The sequence below is a fragment of the Meles meles genome, chromosome 8 (assembly GCF_922984935.1).
Source record: "Meles meles chromosome 8, mMelMel3.1 paternal haplotype, whole genome shotgun sequence".
Classification (NCBI taxonomy): Eukaryota; Metazoa; Chordata; class Mammalia; order Carnivora; family Mustelidae; genus Meles; species Meles meles.
In genome coordinates, this window is record NC_060073.1 from 54,721,526 (window position 1) to 54,736,394 (window position 14,869).

Genomic DNA, 14,869 nt, shown 5'->3' on the forward strand with positions numbered 1-14,869 from the left:
TCCATGAATTGTTTAAGTTCTTCTTTGATCTCCTGGTTGATCCAAGCATTCTTAAGCAAGGTGATCTTTAGCTTCCAGGTGTTTGAGTTCCTTCTGAACTTTTCTTTGTGATTTGCTCCAGTTTCAAAGCATTGTGTGCTGAGAATATGCAGGGGATAATGTCAGCCTTTTGGTATCGGTTGAGTCCTGCTTTGTGACCCAGTATGTGGTCTATTCTGGAGAAGGTCCATGTGCACTTGAGAAGAATGAGTATTCTGTTGTTTTAGGGCAGAATGTTCTGTATATGTCTATGAGGTCCATCTGGTCCAATGTTTCATTCAATGCTCTTATTTCTTTATTAATTTTCTGCTTCGATGATCTGTCTATTTCTGAGAGAGGCGTATTAAAATCTCCTACTATTATGGTATTCATATCAATATGACTCTTTATCTTGATTAATAGTTTTCTTATGTAATTGGGTGCTCCCATATTGGGGGCATAGATACTTACAATTGTTAGATCATCTTGGTGGATAGTCCCTTTAAGAATTATGTAGTGTCCTTCTGTATCTCTGTCTACAGTCTTTAGTTTAAAATCTAATTTATCTGATATGAGAGTCGCTACCGCAGTCTACTTCTGAGGCCCATTGGCATGAAAGATGCTTCTCCATCCCTTCACTTTCAGTCTGGGTGTATCCTTAGGTTCAAAATGTGTCTCTTGTAGATAACATATGGATGGGTCCTGTCGTTTTATCCTATCTGCAACCCTGTGTTGTTTTATGGGCTCATTTAGGCCATTCACATTGAGAGTGATAATTGATAGATAGGTTGTGATTGACATCATGTTACCTTTGAAGTCTTTCTGTCTCTAGATTGTCTCTATTTTTCTGTTCAATGATATTCTTAGGATTTTTTCTCATTTATAGAACCCCCCTTAATATTTCCTGCAGTGTCGGTTTGGTGGTTGTATAGTCTTTTAAACCTTGCCAGTCTTGGAAACTCTTTATTTCTCCATCCATTTTGAATGTCTGTCTTGCTGGATAAAGTCTTCTGGCTGCATGTTCTTCTCATTTAGTACTCTGAATATATTTTGCCAGCCCTTCCTGGCTTGCCAAGTCTCTGTGGACAGGTCTGATGTTATTCTAATGGGCTTTCCTCTGTACGTAAGGAGCCTCTTTGTCCTAGCTGCTTTTAAGAGGGTATGTCTAGAAGCATAATTTTTCATTCTAACTATTAGGTGTGGTGAGGACTTTCGAGAATCTAAAATCTTGGCTGGAAACCACTCTGCCTCTAGTATATGAACGTTGCTTCCATTCGTGAGATTGGGAAAATTTTCATAGACAACTTCTTCCACTATATCTTCTAGACTTCTTTCTTTTTCCTCCCCTTTAGGGATTCCAATAATTCTGACGTTGGAACATCATGGCATCATTTATTTCCCTGATTCTGTTTTCGTGGCTTCTGAGCTGTTTGTTCCAGGCTTCCTTCTGATCCTTTTTCTCTATCTATTTGTCCTCCACATCACTAATTCTATCTTCTGTCTCAGTTACCCTAGCTTTTAGAGAATTTAGATTAGATTGGAACTCATTGAGAGCATTTTGAACATCATCCCTGGTGGCTTTCAGTTCTGCTCTAATCAATTCCATTTGGTCATTCATGGCTTTCTCCAATAGCTATTGCCTGGATAATTGTTAGCCTGAATTCCTTTTCCAATATGTTGTCTATGTCTATAGCCATTAGCTCTGTTGCAGAAGGTCCATCCTCTGTATTTTTCTTCTGTTGGGCATTCCTCCTCCTAGTCATTTTGGTAAGAGATGACTGAACAGATAGATGCAGCTGGATGTATTGATTGTGGTGCAGTCAAGGTGCACCCTGGAATGCTTCTGGGCAATCAGGATTCCCCACCCAAATTAGAGAAAAGCAAAAAAAAAAAAAAAAAAAAAAAAGGAAGAACCTCATCAGAAAGAACCCCAAGTATAATATTTATATACTATCAGGACAAACACAAATACACAGAAACACTGGTGGAAGAAAAAGATGGGAGAGTGGTTATAAATTCTCAGTGTGGGCGAGGAAGGTTATTTTGATTCTTCCTGAATGTATCTTGATGTTTTTGTTAAGGGACTCAACTTTTCTAAGTTACAGGGGGATTAGAAAGTGGTTTGCCTATAGGGGTAGCATTGATTGGGGAAAGGGGATTACCTTGAAGTTTAACTCTATATGTATAGTAGAAAATAAAAATTAAAAAAGAATAAACTAGACTAAACTAAATTAAAATTTAAAAAAAAAATTAAAAAATAGAAAAGCAAAAGAAAAACATGGGTGTATGTAACAAAAAATTCAGGTTAGAAGGTTATTAAGGAATTTGATGTACTGGACATCTCGCTGTGGTGGGAAATAGGTTTAAAAAAATATCCATATGTATAAAAAAATACCCAGAATATTGGTAAAGAGTTAAAAATAAAAGTTGTATTTATGAAGTAGTGGTGGTTGTTCTCTTGTCGTCTTCTTTTTTATTTTTTTTCTTCCTTCCTGGTTGGTTTTCTGGGGGAGGGGCCTGCCACATGGGTTTTCAGACAATGATGTTCCCTGAGTTAGGTCCTCCCGCCCCTCTCAAGGAGGTGGGGTCTGAGGAAACCGTTTTTTTTCAAGCTTTTGTTCTCTGGAGGTTTTTATGTTCTTTCATCTGTTTTCTCTCATCTTGACAGCTTTTGATGGTTTTTGGAGGTTTAGAGGAGAGCAAACTGCACCCTGACCTCAGAATGCTCTGCAGATCTGCTGGCAGAGTAGGTTCTGAGTCACAGTTCCTGGGGATGCAGGATCTCCTCCTTGTACCCAATACCATGGTAGCGGTGGCTGTGTGTGCAGCTCCAGACCGCCAGAATGGTTCCAAGCAGCAATCACACACTGAGATTTTCCCACGGGCCCAGGCTGGGAATGACTGGTTTTTCAGGATGCCAGACCTCCAGGCTAGTACCTGTGCACACCTCTCCAGAGGAGGGTGTGTGATGTGCACATTTTGGGAATGCCGTCTGACCAGGCTCCTAGCCCCTCTCAGGAGCCGGACTCCACGGGTTCTCAGGCACCCTGGTGGCTCATGCGTGCTGGCGCTCAGGGACCAAGACCTGCTTTCTCTGCCACACTCTCTCTGGCCCAGCACCAGGGGAGGTTGTCCTGGGTCCGGGGACTTAAGCCTCTGTCCCTAAATGCCCCGATTCCCACAATATCCCCCTGCGATCCTTTTTTTTTTTTTTTTTTTTTGAGTGCTTTCAACCATACTCCAAGCTAATGCTGGTCCCCAGACACAGGGCACTCTCAATTGGGGTATTACTTTCCAATCGGTCGCCTCTGGTGGCTCCCTCCCCCTTTTGTTTATCTTCCGATATCAGTCCCACATTCCCACTCTGCTTGACGTGCCACTGGCGTCTTCTGCTCCTGTAGAGATCCAGACATGTATAATTCTGATCTCAGGCTGATTTCATGGGTGATCAGAGTTCTTTGGTAGGTAATCAGCTCACTTTATGGTACAGGTTGAAATGGCGCCTCCTCCTACTTCCCCACCATCTTGGCCCCCCTCCCCTCTCAATTATTCTTAACGTTGAAGACAGCAAAATCATTTAGTAAGGTATAGCAACAATACAGTCATGAAATCACAGTCAAAATCACCTAAACTATGATAGTCTAAAGAAATAAAGAGAAAAGGATATTTTTCAGAGTTATTTATAAATTAGAAATGATAAAACTTGGTGCCTGATTTGTTATAGCTTAAGGAGAAAATTTAATTGTATAATGATTACTTGTGATATATGAATTATGAGTAGGCAGCTAGCAATGTCTAGGTCCTACCCACTACCCTGAAGGAGAGACAATGAGCAGCCCCCTTTTTTTCCTGAGTTGCACCAGTAATACATGAGGAGATATCGTCCAACAGTCCTTACTCTTAGGTTCCATAATCTATCACACATACTTTTCTTGTTTCCCCAGTGGATTTAGCAGACTATCATGAGTCAAACAGAAATACGTTTCTTCCTCTTGAGGGATAAGAAGAACGGATCAGGTAAATTCTGATTCTATTTTTACAAGGCCACAGACACATTAGCTATCATTGCTCTTTTATGTAGTCTGAGACCATCAGGTGGGCAATGTTGGGGAGGGGTAGAGTATCTTATGTCTCTCATTGTATTTCTTCCTCTGCCTATGCAAAAGTGGAAAACTATTTCATTTTTTACTATTCTGAGCATATTCCCTAGTCTCTATACAAGAGAATAACACGATAATACAGGCAATAATACAAGACATGAATTTGGGCATGTATTTCTTGATGACCAGGGTACTTGTGTCCTAAAATGACCAAGTTTAAACTCCATATCTTTTCTTGCACTACTGAACATGAATGGGAACGTAAAGACATTGAAAGCTCTGGGAAAGTCAGCCATTTCTTCTCTTCGTTTCCTATGTCCATGCGGCAAATACAGAGGTGCTGGCCCATAGGGTTGGATTGTTCATCTTGGTCAATGTCGTTGCTGGGTAGCGGACTCAAGAGCTCTCAGGCAGTTCTCTAACTCTGTGCAGACATGCTTTCACATGCTTGTCCCAAAGTTTAAGATAATTCAGATAATACACATTGGGCTTAAAACTAATATATGAACTTTATGATTGCCTAAAGAGTATTAAATATTAGGAAATGGTACAGCATGAAGTAAGAGAGATAGTTTTAAGACTAGTCTTAATGTTAAAGATTAGAGTCTTGGCTTATTTCAACTGTGTGTGATTGACCTTTGACTAGTCATTTAATTTATATGACTTTCAATATCTTTTTCTGCAATATGAGAACAGTAATAATAGCTATTCATACTAATTCTCCCACATACCCTTTATCAGGACAAATGTCACAAACAGTTACAGAGTCTTCTAAACTAAATCTCAAATCTTGATTTTTTTCCTCACCCATCCCATTCACTAGACTAGTTTTCAGATCCTATAAATTCTATAGAAAAGACTAATAATGAACGAAGAGTTAAAAAATTAGAAATTAACAACATTTGAGTCCCATTAAATGAAAAGTATAATATCGAATTTTCTTACCACATTCTGAGAGATTGAAAGATATTTATGCTCAACTGATTTGAATAAAGAAAAATCAACGGGGATGAAGTAGAGAGAATTTGAAAGGGTAAATTAGTCCCATTCTTCTAAAGAGTTGTAAACATGTATGAAATCATCATGAGATACCACAAACCAGAGTAAGTAACAACTTGATTGAAAAGCCAAGGATCATACTGTTTGGTGACTAAAATAACAATTAAATGAAGGAATGAATGAATGCATGAATGAATAAATAAATGAATGAATAAATAATGTGCTGAACAAAAACATACAAATAAATAATCATAAAAAAAGAAAAGCCAGGACCAAAAATATCGTCAAAAGTAAAGAAGAGAACATTTTTGTAGAACATCTATAATAGAAATAATGAAATTTGGAGTAAATAAAAAACACAATGGGAAATATGAGAATATTTGAGTGATAAAATGTATAAATACTGTTGAACAATAAAATAATCATATTAGTGCTGCCATTAAATAAGTAAATGGGGGAAAATTTAGTAATGCATATACAAAGTTACAATATTTTTCATATAAAAAGAAATAAACATTGAAAGGAAAATATAACATTCAATAATTTCAATCCAGAATCTCTCAGAAAAATATCGGTCTGTCCTTATATCAAATACTTGATTTTTACAGAGATTTTCTCAAACCTGTTGTTTTATAGGACCAACTAAAATTGCTTAACAGTGGCCACCAGATCCTCAAATAAGCAATAATTTTAAATTCATTTTAATAGAAAAATACTAACAGTGTGCAAATTTCCACTTTTCTCTGGATTTAAAGAATGTGCAGCTATGCTTGCATGTACTTTACACTCTAGATTCTGCTTCCCAAGAAGAAAATAGGAATGGTATAGTTGGTTTCTTGAAGTCTCCTCAGGCCCAGAATATATGAATCTTTTTCTCTTAGAGAAAGATTGGAAATTAAAAGAGAGTCACAGTATTCCATATGACTACCAAAAAAAAAAAAAAAAGTCCCATGGTATCTCATTGTGTGTAGAGATAATAGAGTCAGCTGTGGCCAAGGAGAACCCTAGGGATCATCCCAGGTGCATCAGTTCTCAGGGCTTCATCTTTCAAGAACCTCTCAGAATAAGGTTCATTTCACTGTTGGTGCTCCAAAGTATTTAACTCATCCAAGAATACAGCCTGAGTTTGGAATGGAATCCACTGAAAAATTCATTGCAATGTATCCAGCTGTTAGAAGAGAGGGCTGAGAATCACTGGAATCCAATACCCAACTCTGGATCTGCACCTTGGATCTCTGGATCTTATTCTTCTGTACTCTGTGTGAGGTACCCTCCCATGTAGTTCCATGCATCTCCAAAAGAAACTCATCCCATGTCTCCAGGTAAGAAGAAGGAAGAAGGAAAGTTCGGAAGGAAAAAAGTCTCTCCAGAACCAGAAATTTTGTGTCTATCTTGGGAGAAGGGTCACATCCCTATTTTTATAACCCACAGCCTATTTGGGAGAAGAGATTTTTCTTTTTCTCTCTTCTCTAGAATCCTCAGTCTTAGAAGTCTTGCTACTGGATTGTTTTTGAGGGGGTCAGTTTATATGCTGAGTGGTGCAAGGAACCAAAAATCCATTGTCTCTTAAACTAACTACCCCTTTTCAACTCCCCGAATCTTCCTTAACTCTGACATTTTATCTTTGTTATTATATTATTTTCCTCTTTCAGTGTTCCCACACTGTCTGGGTGATATCCACTGGACTCACAGTGCACTGCCTAGGATGCATGCACAGCTTCTTGCAATGTGCTGCTCATTTTTTAAGAGGTGAGAAGGAGCCAGATCTCAGTGAGTGCTAATGCTGGGTGTGTGGCCACTCCCTGCCCCTTACCTTAGTACTCAGGTTGCTATCACATTACATATATCCTCTCAGGTGCTAGGAAGAAAGAAAATAGGATTGCATATTGAGAATCTATTCCACCAGAGAACAACCACTGATGTACTGTCATCCGTACTAGTGGTCCAAGTGATCATCCTTTTTGTTTTCCTTCTGATGGTCACAGGATATCTGCATTCCAAGCTGGACCACAGTATTAGTTATGCCATCTGAATTTCATCCTATGCCTTGGATAGGACGACCATCACTTAGGAGTGGTTTAGTGCCTGTGTGTGTATGACCGGGACTGTGTGTTAAGGAGGAGTTTGTTCATTGCTGCATGCATTCAGTTATTCATTCATCCATTCAGTGAACATTTCTTGGAAAGTTACTATATGCCAGGTGATGCAGACATATGGGTTGAGATAGAATTTCGACCCTGAAGAAACTTATAGCCCAGATAGAAGACAGGCTTGTAAATCAATAATCATGTTTAAGTTCACAAAAACCTTTTATCATTACTATAGTATTATAATATATCAAATATTTTTATTTATTAAAAATAAATAATTTATTATTTATTATAATAAATCAAATATGTATTATTGTATACATGCATCAAAATTCACCAACTTGTACACATGAAATATGCATAGTTCATTGCAAGCATATTTACCATGATGAAGGAGTGAAAAAATACACTTGTCAAAAATTATTGGAAAATGAGTTAAGTATGTATCATTGTGACTACTATAGTTACAGACTTTATCAGTGATCCTCCTGTATATTCTCTTTACAGTGTATCTAAAGAAAAGATATTTCTCATTTAATTTTACCAGTTCTTCAAATCATTCCCTGACTCTGTCTTCCTGGTTTCTTAAAGACCAATAGACTCTACTATAGGTTCAGGCTGGACCCATTTCATTTCCATGTGGATGAAAATTCATAAGTAGGAAACTCACTGTTAACTTGTGGTCCTGCAATCAAGTTGTACTTGGCAGCACACGAGCCAGTGGGCCAGCCACAACTGATCTGACTACATTTTTTCCTATACTGCTAGCTAGATGTAGAGACTAATGTGTGAAAACAAATCTTTCTATGTTTGCAGGCTTTGATTTCTATGTCAAGATAGCTGTGCCAGGGGGCGCCTGGGTGGCTCAGTGGGTTAAAGCCTCTGCCTTTGGCTCAGGTTATGATCCCAGGGTCCTGGGATCGAGCCCCAAATTGGGATCCCTGTCATCAGGGAGCCTGCTTCCCTTCCTCTCTCTCTCTGTCTGCCTCTCTGCCCACTTGTGATCTCTGTCAAATAAATAAATAAAATCTTAATAAAAAAGATGACTGTGCCAGGGAGCCAGATGTGCTATCTGTTCTCACATCATTCTGAAGGTCAATTCTAAGACTAGTACTTCAACCTTCTTTTTTTTTTCTTTTTTAAGATTTTATTTATTTATTTGACAGAGAACACAAGTAGGCAGAGAGGCAGACAGAGAGAGAGAGGAAGCAGGCTCGCTGCTAAGCAGAAAGCCTGATGCAGGGCTTGATCTCAGGAACCTGAGATCATGACCTGAGCCCAAGGCAGAGGCTTAACCCACTGAGCCACCCAGACGCCCCTCAAGCTTCTTTTTTTTAACATTGCAATTTTATTTTTTTCATGTTCCAAGATTCATTGTTTATACACTACACCCAGTGCTCCATGCAATATGTCTCCTCCTTAAAACCCACCACCAGACTCACCCATCCCCCCATCTCCCTCCCCTCCATAACCCTCAGTTTGTTTCTCAGAATCCACAGTTTCTCATGGTTTGTCTCCCCCCTCCGATTTCCCCTAATTTACTTTTCCTTTTCTTCTCCTAATGTCCTCTTTGTTATTCCTTATGCTCCACAAGGAAGTGAAACTATATGATAACTGGCTTTCTCTGTTTGACTTATTTTACTCAGCACAATCTCCTCCAGTCCAGTCCATGTTGATACAAAAGTTGGGTATTCATCCTTTCTGATGGCTGTGTAATATTGCATTATATATATGGACCACATCTTCTTTATCCATTCATCTGTTGAAGAGTATCTCGGCTCCTGCCACAGATTGGTGATTGTGACCATTGCTGCTATGAAGATTGGGGTATATATATGGCCTTTCTTTTTCACTACATCTGTATCTTTAGGGTAAATACCCAGTAGTGCAATTGCAGAGTCATAAGGTAGCTCTCTTTTTAAATTTTTTAACTGTTTTCCAAAATGGCTGCACTAACTTGCATTCCCACCAACAGTGTAAGAGGGTTCCCCTTCCTCCACATACTCTCCAACACTCGCTGTTTCCTGTCCTGTTGATTTTGGCTATTCAAACTGGTGTAAGGTGGTATATCTATGTGGTTTTGATTTGAATTTCACTGATGGATAGTGATGATGAACATATTTTTATGTGTCTGTTCATGTCTTCTGCCCATTTTTTTGGACATGATTATCTGTTTTTTGGGGTACTAAGTTTGAGGAGTTCTTTATAGATCTTGGATATCAGCCCTTTGTCTGTAGTGCCATTTGCAAAAATCCTCTCCCATTCCGTGGGTTTCTTCTTTGTTTAGTTTCCTTGTTTTGTTTCCTTTGCTGTGCAGAAGCTTTTGATCTTGATGAAGTCCCAAAAGTTCATTTTCACTTTTGTTGCCTTTGCCTTTGGAGATGTGTCTTGAAAGAAGTTGCTGTGGCCAGTGTCGAAGAGGTTACTGCTTATGTTCTCCTCTAGGATTTTGTTAGATCCCTGCCTCTCATAGACGTCTTTCATCCATTTCGAGTTTATCTCTATGTATGGTATGAGAGAATGGTTGAGTTTCATTCTTCTATACATAGCCAATTGGATATACTACCCAATTATCCCAGCACCATTTATTGAAGAGACTGTCTTTTTTTCCACCAGATATTTTTTTCTGCTTTGTCGAAGATTATTTGACCATAACCCTTCTCAGGGATAGAAGACTCCAGCCCCTCATGCCAACCATTTGCCCATGTCCCCAGCTACATTCTCTAATCTCCTTCTCTATTAGCTTATATCCATCCATGTTCTTCCTTGCTTGTTCCTGATGTACAGTAATATATAAACTGAATAGTATTTCTGCCTGACTGCAAAGCATTGGACCAGTGCCTGATTTCCTACTGAAGCACCTACACAACTCATTGGATACTATGAAACAAACAGCAGCGTTAATGAGCTCAAACACTAGTTGCACCAGAAAAGACACCGCCATTGTGCAGACAGCTATTGTGGTGCCATTTTGTCCCCACAAAGGGTTTTGCTTGTTTCCATAGTGTGTGGTGTTACCTTAGTTTGGTCTTGTCTCCAACATCTTGGCTCAGTAGTGATGAGGGCCCATTATGCCTTAATCTTCCACATTGCCATCAAGCCTGATTTTCTGACACAGTAAAGAATTTAGAAAAGGACCAGGACTGTGGATTATAACATGATCTAAATGGTTTCTTAAAATTCCCTTCCTACTAGGAAGGATGACAAAGGATCCCTTGGAAACAGCAAGGAAAAGATAATTATTGCTTCTGCTCCTTGATGAAAGTCAAAATCTTCTGGCTGAGAAAGTAAACTAGGACAAAGAAAAACCTGGGCTTTCTACTAAAGGCAGAACTCGTCATATTTTTTCAAATCCATATAATATGTTGCCATCTTTTTTCAAATAGTTTCAGTAAGAATTAGGTATGGAATTTTTAGAAAACCAAGTGTCTTAAATGTTTCCAAGAATTTTTTCAATCAAATACTTTTGTTCTTGCAATGGGACCTTCACTTTCAGGATTTGGTTTTCAATTATAGTCAACTTCTGATTGCCTTATTTATGCTAAAGTGTAGGCAGAAATAAATATCAATGGGCACAGAAAACCAAACCTATGTGACTGAATTTATCTTGCTGGGCCTTTCTTCAGACTGGCAGATACAGATCCTCCTGTTTGTGGTGTTTCTCATCATCTACCTGATAACTCTGTTGGGAAATCTTCTCATCATAATGCTAATTCATATCGACTCTCGACTTCATACACCAATGTACTTCTTCCTTAAAAACTTGTCATTTGCTGATCTCTGTTTCTCTACAACAATCATCCCCCAGATATTATTCCATTTGCTAGTAATGAGAAAAACAATTTCCTTTGCTGGGTGTTCAATTCAGATGATTTTTTTCCTAGTAGCTGGGTGTACAGAAAGTTCCCTCCTAGCAGTGATGTCCTACGACCGCTATGTGGCTATCTGCAAGCCCCTTCACTACTCCATGCTCATGACCCAGAGGGTGTGTATACAGCTGAGCATAGGGTCCTGGGCCACTGGAGCATTTGTATCTCTGGTAGACACAACATTTACTTTACGTCTGTCATACTATGGACAGAACATAATTAATCATTATTTTTGTGAACCTCCTGCACTCCTGAAGTTGGCTTCAGAAGGAACCTACAAAGCTGAGATTGCCATCTTTTCAATGGGTGTGGTAATTCTCCTTGGTCCTCTTTCCCTCATCCTTTTCTCCTACTGGAATATTATCTCCACTGTGATTCAGATACAGTCAGGAGAGGGGAGGCTCAAGGTCTTTTCTACTTGTGGTTCTCATCTCATTGTTGTTGTCTTCTTCTATGGCTCAACAATATTTACCTACATGCGTCCAAATTCCAAGAAAATAAGTGAAGGGGATAAGGTGATCTCTGTGTTCTATTCAGTTATAACATCCATGATGAACCCATTCATTTATAGCCTGAGAAACAAGGATGTGAAGGAGGCATTTAGTAAAGTATTTGGAAGATAAACCCTCTTTATATTGATATACAGCTGTGGGAATGAAGACATTCCTAACTGACTCAACATTTTTAACAGCTTTCTCTCTGAACTATCTCTAGGCTGATACATCAATAAGGGTCATGTGTGTACTCTTGTACATCTATAATGTTTTTAATTTGTCAACTGTATTTTGTTCAAGTTTCTTCTCTGTGTTTATAGCTTGCTTGCCTCATAACAGCTTTTTTGCTACCACATTACATACAATATAAATTATATTTATGTATCATATTATATGAATATTTTTATATATCAAACAGGTTCTTCATTTATACTGCATTACTGATTCACTAATTCATTTTCACCCAGAGATTGTACTTTTGGTTCTAAACTCCATTGCTTCTTGTCAGCCTCATCCCATGCTAACATCTACGGTCATCCACAGATGCTGGATCAATATGCTAAATTCTATAATTTCCTGTAAAAAAACCATTTTTTTTACCTTCAAAGTCTGACATGGAACCCTCTTTTTTTGTTTTCTTTTGTTTGGGGAGGAGTTGTTTTGTTTTGCTGCAGAGTCCCAAAATACTGCTATAGTTGATTCAACTGCACATGGGGGAACTACTGGCTTAGACAATAATGTGCGGGATCTCATAGTCCAGCATACATCATTCACATTTCACACATTCCTTCTCTCCAAAAGCAATTGTTGGGTTGAAGGAATTAGAATTAAGAATCAACATGCCTACAGCAGAACTGTCTTATCAGAAATGTCTGTGACACCAATATACCACAGCTGTTCCTTCCTCAGACATGCTCCTCGTTTTTTTTATAATTTCTTTTCTGCATAACAGTATTCATTGTTTTTGCACCACAGCCTATGCTCCATGCAATACGTGCCCTCCCTATTACCCACCACCTGGTTCCCCAGCCTTCCACCCCCCGCCTCTTCCAAACCCTCAGGTTGTTTTTCAGAGTCCATAGTCTCTCATGGTTCATTTCCCCTTCCAATTTCCCTCAACTCCCTTCTCCTCTCCATCTACCCATGTCCTCCATGTTATTTGTTATGCTCCACAAATAAGTGAAACCATATGATAATTGACTCTCTCTGCTAACTTATTTCAGTCAACATAATCTCTTCCAGTCCCGTCCATGTTGCTACAAAAGTTGGGTATTCATCCTTTCTGATGGAGGCATAATACTCCATCGTGTATATGGACCACATCTTCCTTATCCATTCATCTGTTGAAGGGCATCTTGGTTCTTTCCACAGTTTGGCGACCATGGTCATTGCTGCTATAAACATTGGGGTACAGATGGCCCTTCTTTTCACTACATCTGTATCTTTGGGGTAATTACCCAGTAATGCAATTGCAGGGTCATTGGGAAGCTCTACTTTTAATTTCTTGGGGAATCTCCACACTGTTCTCCAAAGTGGCTGCACCAACATGCATTCCCACCAACAGTGTAAGAAGTTTCCCCTTTCTCCACATCCTCTCCAACATATTGTTTCCTATCTTGCTAATTTTGGCCATTCTAACTGGTGTAAGGTAGTATCTCCACGTGGTTTTAATTTGAATCTCCCTGATGGCTAGTAATGATGAACATTTTTTTCATGGGTCTGATAGCCATTTGTATGTATTCATTGGAGAAGTGTCTAACTTACGTTTCTCTTGAGAAAGGGAATATGTTGGTGTGCTAATGGCAAATGTGTTGGTGTGGAGTGTCAGCGTGACTTTGTTCACCCATTCAACTTACCTTTTTTTTTAAGATTTCATTTTTAAGTAATCTCTACATCCAACGTGAGGCTCAATCTCACAACCCCAAAATCAAGAGTCACATGCTCTACCAAATGAGCCAGCCAGGCATCCTTCCCAATTCACTTTTAAACCTCCGCTATGTCTCAGGTGATACTGATAAACAGATAATAAAGATAAGTGACATATGCTTTTCTGTCTTGAAGAAAAAACAGTCCAGGGAGATGGAAAGGAAGAAAGAAAAGGAAAACAAAATAAACTTCAAATTCCTTCAGAGGACCGTTCTGGTCCCTCTGACTTTAACCACCCCAAAATTGTCTAAAGTAAGCTTTAATGTACTTACTTTATCTTAGGTTGTTTAATTTATTTAAATTCAATTTAGTTAACGTATACTGCTACTAGTTTATTATTAGTTTCGGGGGTAGAATTTAGTGATTCATCAAATGTGTATATCATCCAGTCCTCTTTACATCGAGGGCCCTTCTTAATGCCCATCACCCAGTTACCCCATTCCCCCCTCCCCCACCTTCCCTCCAGCAGCCCTCAGTTTATTTCCTATAGTTAAGAGTCTTTTATGGTTTGTCTTCCTCTCTGCTTTCAACTTATTTTATTCCCCCCCTTCCCCCTATTATCCTGTTTTATTTCTTACATGTGAAATCATAAAATTGTCTTCCTCTAACTGACTTATTTAACTTAGCATATACCCCCTATTTCCAACCACATCATTGCAAATGATAGGATTTCATTTTTTTGATGGCTGAGCAATATTTCATTATATATATTATGAATATATGTGTGTGTGTGTGTATATATATATATGTATATATATATATATACATATATATATATAAAATCACATCTTCTTTATCCATTCATCTGATGATGAACATCTCAGCTTGTTTCATAGTTTGACAATTGTGTCCATTGCTTCTATAAACATTGGGGTGCAAGTGCTCCTTTGAATCACTGTTTTTGTCCTTTGGGTAAATACCCAACAGTGCAATTGCTGAGTCCTAGGGTAGCTCTATTTTTAACTTTTTGAGGAACCTCCATACTGTTTTGCAGAGTGGCTATACCACATTTTATTCCACCAGTAGTGCAAGAGTGTTCCCCTTTCTCTCATCCTTGCCAAAATTTGTTTCATGACTTGTTAATTTTAGCCATTCTGACTGGTATGAGGTGGTATCTCAATGTGGTTCTGACTTGTATTTCCCTGATGCCAATGAGCATTTTTTCATGTGTCTGTTGGCCAAGACCACCCAAAATTATTTTAAAATATCTGTTCATATATTCCTGATTGTTTTTGTGCCTACAGATAACTCTGCTAGAGTGGATTAGCTTTAAAACCCATAAAATGGAGGTCTATGGAATTGTCTTCAAAGAGTGGATGTGGGAAATAGACAGATATAATTGGGTGAAAGTTTAACCTTCTCAACTATGACCT

General features: G+C 38.6%; 1 protein-coding gene across 1 annotated transcript; it reads left to right on the forward strand.

Moving 5' to 3' along the window:
- Positions 1-10,775: 10,775 nt before the first annotated feature.
- Positions 10,776-11,699, forward strand: LOC123949494 (olfactory receptor 2D3-like). The gene has a single exon (XM_046016999.1). It carries the CDS (start codon positions 10,776-10,778, stop codon positions 11,697-11,699), a length of 924 nt encoding a protein of 307 aa, XP_045872955.1.
- Positions 11,700-14,869: the final 3,170 nt, after the last annotated feature.

Coding starts and splice junctions, on each gene's coding strand:
- LOC123949494 (XM_046016999.1), top strand. CDS start 10,776: ATGGGCACAGAAAACCAAACCTATGTGACTGAATTTATCTTGCTGGGC.